Consider the following 10,831-nt stretch of genomic DNA (forward strand, 5'->3'; position numbering starts at 1 on the left):
ATCGTTTTTTTCGCATGTGTACCCATATCAAATCTTTTGGTTGAAATACCACCATTTTCCTTCCTTTGTTAGCTTGTTTAGCAAACTGCTAAGTCTGTTTTTCAATGTTTTGTTTGACCTTCACATGAATCTGCTTCACAAGCTCCACTTTTCTTTTCCTATCTAAGCTAGTTCTCTCATCAATAGACAATGGCAAGAGATCCAAAGAAGTTAGTAGATTAAAACCATAAACGATCTCAAAGAGGGAATAACCTATAGTAGAATGCATCGTCCTATTATATGAAATTCTACGTGTGGTAAACATTCCTTCCAAGTTTTTAAGTTCTTTTCAGTCAGAGCACGCAATAATTAAGTTAATGTTCTATTTACTTCTTCAGTTTGCTCATTGGTTTGTGGGTGACATGTAGTGGAAAATAAGAGCTTTGTACCTAATTTTCCTTACAATACCTTCTATAAGTAGCTGAGAGACTTAACATTTAAATTAGACACAATGCTCCTTGGAACTCCATGTAAGCGTACTATGTCCTTGAAAAACAAATCAACAATATTAGTACCGTCATCAATTTTATGACACAAAATGAAGTGTGTCATTTTGGAAAATCTATCAACAACTACAAAAATTGCATCCCTACCCTTCCTTGTCCTAGGCAACCCTAACATAAAGTCCATAGAAATATCAACCCAAGGTTCACTAGGTATTAGTAAGGGTGTATACAATCCATGGGGTAAAACTTTTGACTTAGTTTGTTTACACTTAACATATCTATTATAAATACACTCAACATCCCTTCTCATATGTGGCCAAAAGAAATGTCCTTGTAAGATGCCTAAGGTTTAAGCTATGCCGAAATGACCTATTAGTCTAGCCCCATGTGCTTCCCTAACAAGTAATTCACACAAGGAATTTATAGACACACATAATTTATTCTCCCTAAATAGATATCCATCATGCCTGTAAAATTTACTAAATGCAACTTTCTCACAAGCATCATAAATACTAAAAAAGTCTACACTAGTCACATATAAATCCTTCATATACTCAAACCTAAACAACTTAGTATCTAAAGTTGAGATTAGAGTATACCTGCGTGATAGTGTATCTGCCACAACGTTTTCCTTACCTTGCTTGTAATTGATGACATAAGGAAAAATTTCTATGAATTCAACCCATCGACATGTCTCTTATTCAATTTACCTTGTCCCTTTAAATGTTTTAGGGACTCATGATCTATCCAGATAATGAACTCGCGTGACCAAAGTTAATGCTGCCACATTTCTAACGCCCATACCAAAATGAATAACTCCTTGTTATAAGTAGGGTACTTTAAAGTGGCTCTGTTGAGTTTCTTATTGAAAAATGCTATAGGCCAGTTTTCCTATATCAAAATAGCTCCAATGCCTATATCTGAAGCATCACATTCACTTTCAAACAGTTTAGAAAATCAAGCAAAGCAAGTAAAGGTGCAGTGCTCAACTTATCTTTAATCAAAGCAAACACACGTTCTTGTTTGTCATTTCACTTAAACCCTACATTCTTTTTAATTATTTTAGTTAACGGTGTAGCTAGTGTACTAAGTCTCGCATAAATCTCCTATAGAAACTAGCTAGACCATGAAAACTCCTAACCTCAGTAATGGAACTAGGTGATGACCACTCTTGAATAGTCTTGACCTTTTCCTCATCTACCTTAATCCCTTTAGATGAGATCACAAATCCTAGGAACATAACCTGGTCAGTGCAAAAAGAACACTTTTTAAGATTATCAAACAATTTTTCTTTCCTAAGCACAAGAAAAACATCATGCATGTGTCCATTATGCTCATTTAGACTATGACTATAAATAAGTATATCATCAAAATAGATAATGTATACACGGCTCTATTGTTATTTTTGGGTTCCAAGCTATCATTAAGTCTCCATGCAACCTTTGAAGCCAAGAAGAATGAAGTTCTAGCAAATCCTAAGTCAAAGGAAGCATTGCACCTTTAATTTTAGCCCAACTTCACTTTTGGGCATAGCCTTATTAGTTGGACTCAAGAATCCCTTGAGTAGTTTGCTCTTTTGGCCTAAAATAAGCTTCACATGGTGCATTTCCAAGCCTAATCCACCTAAGACTCTTTTGAAGCCCATTTTAACTCAAACTTGTGTATTTAGTTGGCTTAGTATTAGATAGAAACTTAGTTACAAAGATAGGAGACATGGTTCTTAGATTTAGGGAAAAAACAACTCACTTTTTGTCTTTAGCAATTAAGAGGTATGACTTAGCTTAATTCAAGAGATTTTTGTATTAAAAAATGAATAGATTTTGTATTGGAAAGTCCATTTTTGCTGCCACTTCTTCCCTATATAAAGGGTGGTCATGCTTTTGTAAGAGTTTAGACAATTTGATATAATAAAAGTTTGAAGCAAAACTTTGTTGGCTTTTTCCATTTTCCTTTATCCAATTCATTCTTGGTGGAAGAATTGGTGGTGGAAGACCCTAAGGTTGGTGGAACTTTTCTTTATGCCTTGTTTATTTTTTCTTGTTACCCTTGAAATCTAAAGTGTGAAGACTTGAATGTGTGTTGTATGCCTCGGGTACTGTTCACAGTGTGTGATTTTGCAATTTCTAGTTTTTGCCAGTAAACTTTGAAGCTAGTTTTGAATGCCTTGTTGATTAAGTTATGGTTGAAATTATATACCGTTAGAAAGCTCTTTGAATGCCTTTTCGAATGATATATAATTTGCATGATTTGGAGGTCAGTTGATTGGTTAAAAATTGAAAGAAAGTTACTACTGTGTCAAATTAGTAGTAATTTCTAGAATTGAGTTTTTGTGTGTGTAGTTGTATTGTCTTGATAGAAATGCACCAGACAACTACAAACTTGCCTATAAATGCACGCAATTAATCTCATAAATATACTAGGTGCGTTAGTAAGCCTAAATGGCATTACCAACCACTCATACAAGTTATGTTTGGTTTTAAAAGAAGTTTTTCATCATCACTTTCTTTCATCCTAATCTGATGATACCCATTTTTTAAATCAAATTTTGAAAAGATACATGATCTATGCAATTCATCAAGCATATCATCTAGCCTAGGTATGAGATACCAATAGTTTATAGTGATTTTCTTGATAACTTAGCAGTCAACACTTATCCTCTATGACCTATCCTTTTTAGGCACTAGAATCACCAGTACAACACATGGACTCATGTTTTCCTTCATGTATCCTTTATTTAACAACTCCTCCACTTGCCTTTAAAGCTTCTTTGTCTCCTCAGGATTACTTCTATAGGCTGGTTGATTAGGTATTGTTGCTCTAGGTATGAAATCAATCTGGTGCTCAATCTTGTGAACCAGTGGCAATCCATCTGGAATCTCCTCAGGGAATACATCTTCAAACTCTTACAAAAGAGAAACAAACACACTAGAAAGAGAATGGTTAGTGTTAGTGGAAAACAAAAATGGTTCCTTGCAGACCAACAATAATAAATATTGTTTAGTTATAAGGGCTACCCTCATATCACTCGTTTTTGCATAAAAACTCTTTTTTTTCTTCTCATTTTTTGTCTCCCTCTTCTTTTCTCGAGGCCGAATTTTTCACTCTCTTCTCTTATCCTTACTCAAATTTTCTCTTTTCTTCTCACTCTCACTTTCTTTCTTTTCATCAAACATCTTCCTCCTCCTCATTTGATCATCATAAACTTGTTCTAGTGACAAAGTTACAAGGGTTATTAACTTATTGTTCATCATAAAGGAATATCTATTGTTAAACTTGTCATGTGTCACTTTTATATCATATTGCCATGGCTTACCTAACAAAATGTGATTGGCATACATGGGTACTACATCACACAAAACCTCGTCTTGATACCTACCCACAAACAAAGCCATCACCATTTGTTTATTCACTCTAATCTCTCTACAGTCATTCAATCACTAAAGTTTATAAGGTCTAGGGTGTTTATGTGTAGGTAAACTAAGTTTTTCTACAAGCTCGGTACTAGCTACATTAGTGTAACTACCCCTATCTATGATTAAAGTACACACCTTACCCTTCATATGACACATAGTATGAAATATATTATCTTATTGCTCATCATTTTCTGCCTTATACTATAAAATTAAAGCTCTCCTAGACACTAGTGCCTCACCATCTATTGTATACTCTAACTCTTCATCACTAGTATCTTCTAATGGTGGCATAAACTCATCACTCAACTCTTCTTCTGTCTCATACTTATCATCCTCCTTCAACAACATAGTTCTTTTGTTAGGACACTGAGAGGTTTTTGACCCCTACACAAACACTTAGAACATTTGATGTTACTGTTTCTTTTCGATGGTTTCAGTTTAGTATTAGGTTTCTCTCGATTGCGTTCATCTCGCCTAGGTTTTGAGTGTTCGAACATAGTTGGTTTCCAAGGGCTAGAATAAGACCCCATATCACTTTTACTATTTCATTGTAATTGTCTCTCTGCCTTTATTGCCATATGTACCAAATCCTCTAATTCTATGTAATGTTAGAGCTCTACTACATTTGTTATATCCTTGTTTAACCCATTTAAGAACCTAGCCATAGTGGTGAACCTATCCTTTTCTATATTAGCCCTAATCATGATTATCTCCATCTCTTTGTGATAGTCCTCTATACTTTTTGTCCTTTGCCTAAAGCACATATAATTTTGACATAAATCCCTATGGTAATAGCTTGGAACAAACCACTGCCTTATCACACTCTTCATATTATCCCAAGTATCTATTTTTTAGTAATTGATCCCACCAAATACCCGTATAATCGGTGAATTCTAAACCACTAATTTCACCTTTTTCTCCTCCATATACCTATGGATATCGAAAATCTGATCTACGTTACATTCCTAATTTAAATAGGCTTCCAGGTTATTTCTACCCTTAAAAGGTGAAATTTCCATCTTAATACTATTGAGGCTATTATCACCCTGTCTATCTCCTTTATACAAACTATTTTTATACCATCTTCGTCCTCCTTTGCTCTCTAAAGTAATTTGCCTATCATTACCCTCATCACCTTAGCCATTAGAATTGACCTTTTCTTCATCTCGCTCTAAAGGTGTTTTTCTTCTTCTGTTACTCCTACTAGATCTCTATTTATCACTTTGTTGCTTCTCTAATCTATCCAACCTAGCATTAACATTCCTCATCAAGTTAAAAAAACACTTAAATTGTTGTTGGATGGCTTGCTTTATAAAAGCCTCGGTATTACCTGAATCTTCCACAACACTAATGTTTTTTGGATCTACCATGTCTAAAATTTCATAACAAAAAAAAAATGTATATGTATAAATAAGAATCCTCAAATGCTCACTCGCGTGTTTACACTCACGCTCGTGTTTTCACTTTAATGTTCTCACACATTCTATAATCTAAATTTTATAAAGAACCCACCAAGAACAACCTTGAGACAAACACAATTACTAATGAAGACAAACGAATGGAATAAAGACTCAAGAAGGAAAATTTTTCAGAATTGAGAAGATAGAAACAAATAAAAGAATGAAATAATCGAGAAAAGAAAACTAGAAAGAGACAACAAAAATGAAGAGTCAACTTAAAAGGAGGTAAGTGATTCTAATTGTTCTTTTTGATCTTTTTTTTTTTTTTTTCCCTTTTTTTTTTAAATTTTTTTAACAACTTAGCCAAATTTACACTACACTAGTTTCTTGATTTTGTTTTCTTTTATGACTTGCAAACAAACTTAAATCAAGAATGAAGTGACTCACATAGGATTTAGTCAACTACTTCCCAATTTCAGTAAACTCACACCTTTTTTCCAAATAAGATTCACACACTTAAAGAAAATAAGCTAAGACTCAAGCTTTAAATTTCAACAATCTCAATATTTCTTTCCAAAGTTCAAATAATTCAACACAAACTCATAATAACTCTCGCCCAACCTGAAATTCTCCCTAGAATTCAAAAACAAAACAAGAAAAGATCAACCAAAAAACTATTTTCCTAACTTGGCAAACAAACTTTCTCTATGAATTTCAAGATCAACACAAAACAACATTTTCCCAAGATATTACTTTCCCAATTCGACTCACACTACACACACCAAGGTTTGTTTGAAATTTTGATTATAAACCAATCAAACCTTAAACAAAACACAACACACTTATTCGACCATAACCAATTCTTTTTTTTTTTCTTTTTTTGTTTTTTGTTTGCTGCTTTTTTTTTTTAATCAAAGATCAATCTAATTTTTCAAGCAAAAATTCTAAGAATCAAAGAAAAAGACACAAGAATGGCAATTAACACAAAAAAACATAAGAAATAAGGATCAAAATCACAAAAGAAATTGAAAATACAAGACAAGAATCATAAATCCTAAATTTGGCACTATCAAGATTCATCAAGATTTGGTGAAATTTGATCAAACTCTTCCTTAGGTGATCGGATTAGATGTAGAAAGGAAGGAAACACAAGAATTTCACACGAGAACAAAGAAAGACTCAAGAAAATAGCTAACAAATTTTTGGCAACACCAAGAAACACTAGAACAAGAAAATTTTTCAAAAAGAATGACAAGAACCTGATTTGATGTGACTTTAATACCAAATTTGATGCGAACTTCAACGATGACACGCGAAACCTAATTAAGAATTGATCTTTGTCTAGGATTGGAACAAGTTCCACCTTGACCTTGATTCATATGAATCTTGGTATAGATTAGTGACTGAAACGCCACAAGAGATGAACCTTGATAAATTCTTGATAGTTTTGAATCAAGAAGTTAAAATCTTGAAACAAAGTTGAACTCACGGTACTGTTCATACATTACTGTTCATTATTTCAAAAAAAAATATTTTCAAAAATGGTGTCTAAAACCCTAAAGGCCTAACTTGACTTTAACCCAATGGACTACCCAATTTGTCTAAGCTCATTAACTAATTAAATACCCAATAATCTAAATTAAAAACCAACATGACATTTAAGCTTTAAAAATAACTAATTTAAGTAGCCCATTATATAACACATAACTTAAATAAAAGTTTGGGCTTTAATAAAACAAGTCTTAATCCATTACAAAAAGGTACTAATAACATAATCCTAGGTCTAACCAAGGCATGCTTGGATGCCTTCCCTTGAATGCTTTTTTGGTGATCGAATATGACATGCTACTCTTGGTTTAGACTTTTATCCCTTATGGCTGATTCCTTTACTCCTTCTTGAACTATGAACTGGATCAAATTAACTAGTCCCTCAGTGCTTACCTTGACCCAATCAACCTCTATAATGCTTGACTTGGACCAAAGCTCTTCCATGAGTCCATTTAAGGCTTCTTGCAACTTCTTGGCTTGACTCCTTGTAATTGGTCTTACTGGTATTTGAAGTGGATCAACCTCGTGGCTCGGTACTTTGTTTGGTGCTCCATCAAGCCAAATCCCATCTTCTTTCTCTTCGTTTGAAGTCAAATCGATGGAAGCACCTTTGATTTCTAGTCATTTGGAGCTGATTCGACGAAGAGAAAGACAAACTTCGATTCGATGATTCAATTTCTTCACTTCGTTGTCTTTGATTTGTCATGCATTGGGGTTTCTTTGTCTGTCATTGACCTTCATCATCAAGCAAAGTGAGAATGATGGGATGAAGGCGTTCTCGATCAAAATTTAGTTATTGGAGAAGAAAGAAAAAAATTGAAGCCTTAGAAAGGAAAATATAAATTTTCAAGGTTTAATCATAGAGAGAAATTGTTAGTTTTATAAATAAAGAGAGTAAACGAGAAAATGTTTTATTATTTTTAATATATTATGGTTAAATAATAATTTTACTTTAAAATTAATTAATTTGGTTAATTTTAGCAATTTACAAATAGAAATTTAGATTTTCGATACTTAACAAATACCAATCAAATTTTTAACAATCACGAGTTTAGAATAAGTATTTTGACCTTGAGATATTGGACCTAAAATTAATATGGGCGTGTGCGTGTGTATATATATATATATATATTCATTTTTTATTCCGAAAATTCAGGAGTGTTCCGTCTTCCTCTAACTACTTTCTATATTTGTTTCATAGGAGGACTTACTATATACATATGTAAATGCTAATTACCACATCATCCCGGGTAAACTTGATTTAAATTTTGAAAACATAGCCAAATAGACACAGCATATGACAATGGAGATTGAGATAGTTGCCAGAGAAACAATAAAGCCATCTTCTCCAACTCCCCAACACCCAACAAATTTCAACTTTTCCCTTATTGACCAGAATGCTCCTGTAATGTACACACCATTGCTTCTTTTCTACCCACAAAACAACCATCCAAGCCCGCCCACCCAAAGATCGCAGCACCTGAAGACATCCTTATCGAAATTGCTCCCAAAGTTTTATCCACTTGCAGGCATAATGGAAGAAAGAACCACCATCGAGTGCAACGATAATGGAGCTGAATACGTTGAAGCTCAAGTCAACTGCAATTTATCTGACATTCTTGATCAACCTGATGCTTCAATGCTGAGAAGTTTTCTTCCTGTTGAGATTGAATCCGAGGAGGCTGACACCGGCTGCTTGCTATTTATTCAAGCCAACTTCTTCAAATGCGGCGGAATGGTAATCGGCGTTTGCATTTCACATAAAATTGCAGACACAGAAACGCTTTCTATGGTCTTAAATAGTTGGTCTCAAGTAGCCATTTCGGGGTCTAGCGATGGAGTTAAATTTCCTGAATTCAACGCAGCATCGATTTTTCCTCCATCAGATTCCAAGCCCCATATAACAATTCCCCATCATGATGGCGTAATTACCAAGAGGGTTGTTTTTGAATCGTCAAAGATTGTTTCACTCAAGGCCAAGGCAACCGGAGCCACCGTGCAGCAGCCGACGCGTGTGGAAGCTGTCACGGCGTTAATCTGGAAATGTATGATAAATATTTCAAAATCATCAAAAGGGTTTCCAAGACTGTCATTAATAAGCCACGTTGCCAACTTACGTAAAAGAATCGAGCCACCACTGCCGGAAAACTGTATCGGGAACATTGTGGGGACGCTCTTCGCTGCAATTTCGACTGAAAAGGAGACCGACTTGCAGGGATTGGTTTGTGAATTAAGAAAAGAAATAACTGAATTTAAGAAAACTGGTTTGCAGAAGATTAAAGATGAGAAAAGGACGTGGCTAAAAATGTGTGAGATAGAAAATTTTCTTGGAAGAGATGATGTAGATTATTATATGTTTACCAGTTGGTGTAGATTTCCTCTTTATGAGGTTGATTTTGGGTGGGGAAAGCCGACGTGGGTTACCCTTCCTAGCCTAATTTTCAAGGATACGGTTTTCATGGTGGACGCGAGAGATGGTGAAGGAGTAGAAGCTCTGGTAAGTCTGAGCAGAGAAGACATGGCCTTGTTTGAAGCTGATCAAGAGTTGCTTGAATTTGCCACTGTCAATCCAAAGGTAGCAATATGAGCTAATAACCTAACACACAATATGACCTTATCATTGTATTCAAGTGTTTATATATATATATATATATATATATATATATATATATATATATTGTATGAATTATTTTGAATAGCTACTAGACTGGTTTAAAAATATGAACAGTATATTTAGTTTTGAGTGTTCGATTAGTATTATATATTTTCAATTTTAAATATTTAATTAAATATTTAAATAATATATTATCATTTGATTGAATAATTTTAAATTAATAAAATTAATATTCAATCACATGATAATATATAATATAAATATCAAAGTAAATATTTAAAATTTGGTACACATAATTTTATTATAAAAATATATTATTCATTCAATTAAGATAGACTTACCAGTATAAAGGATAATCTTGTATTATGCAAAAAAACAAATACTAATTAAAAATGAGGTGGTTCATTTTGTTATTGATATATTAGACATGGAGTTGTTATACTATGAGGGTAGACACGAGGTTACCCTCAAATTTGTTTTAAAAATAAAATAATACTCAAATACATGATAACACATTATTATTTGTACATATAATTTTATTATAAAAAAAATATAAGAGTTTGACAAAATAACCAAGTTATATTCAAAATAAGAATTAAAATTTTGGATATATCAAATTACCCAAGTTTCGTACAATTTATAATAAAAATATCTTTGAATGTTTTCAAAATATATAAAAATGGAAAATTGTGTTAAATTGAAAATAACTATGTATACCATTCTAACATACTTTCATATTTAAATAATCGACATTCAAATATTTAAATCTTCACATATAATATTTTAACTTCGATTTAAGAGATTTTTTATTTTATTTTACTCTATTATCAAAGAGGTTTTTTCGTGTAAAAGATACATATGTTATTGCATTATTTCTTTTCATTTTCTTTGACATTGTAATATTTTCTTTGCTCAAGATTAGCTGATTTTTAAAAAGTTTTTACTAGTTGACTAACAAAAAATTACTAAGGTTGAATTTGAATCGAGTTGGTTCGGTTTCGAAAGTTATCTTAACATAATTTTGTTTGACTTGAATTTATTTCAATCGAACTCTAATCGGGTGAGTCAGCTCATTTTTTAAATCAAACTAAAGTTAGAAAGAGTTTGGTTCAATCCAACTTGTGAGCCTAGTAGAGGCTCAATATGTTTTGAACTTAACTCATAGTTCAATTGAAATTATGTTAAGTAATTATCAAAATAATATTGTTTTGTTTATTACTAGGTAAAACGATGTCGTTTTATTAATGAACCATGAACTTAAACTATGAATCTTACCTATAAATTCGAGTTATGAACTTGAAATTCTAATTGAACTATTTTTTACTCGAATCAAATTCGAATTATTTCTAATTTGACTCGATTCGTATCCAC

General features: G+C 32.8%; 1 protein-coding gene across 1 annotated transcript; it reads left to right on the top strand.

Annotated features, from left to right (window-relative positions):
- Positions 1-8,149: 8,149 nt before the first annotated feature.
- LOC123215392 (BAHD acyltransferase At5g47980-like) lies at positions 8,150-9,433 on the top strand. The gene has a single exon (XM_044635456.1). The coding sequence runs from the start codon at positions 8,150-8,152 to the stop codon at positions 9,431-9,433; it is 1,284 nt and encodes a 427-aa protein (XP_044491391.1).
- The last annotated feature ends 1,398 nt before the right edge of the window (positions 9,434-10,831 follow it).

This window comes from Mangifera indica, chromosome 5 (genome assembly GCF_011075055.1).
Source record: "Mangifera indica cultivar Alphonso chromosome 5, CATAS_Mindica_2.1, whole genome shotgun sequence".
Classification (NCBI taxonomy): domain Eukaryota; kingdom Viridiplantae; phylum Streptophyta; class Magnoliopsida; order Sapindales; family Anacardiaceae; genus Mangifera; species Mangifera indica.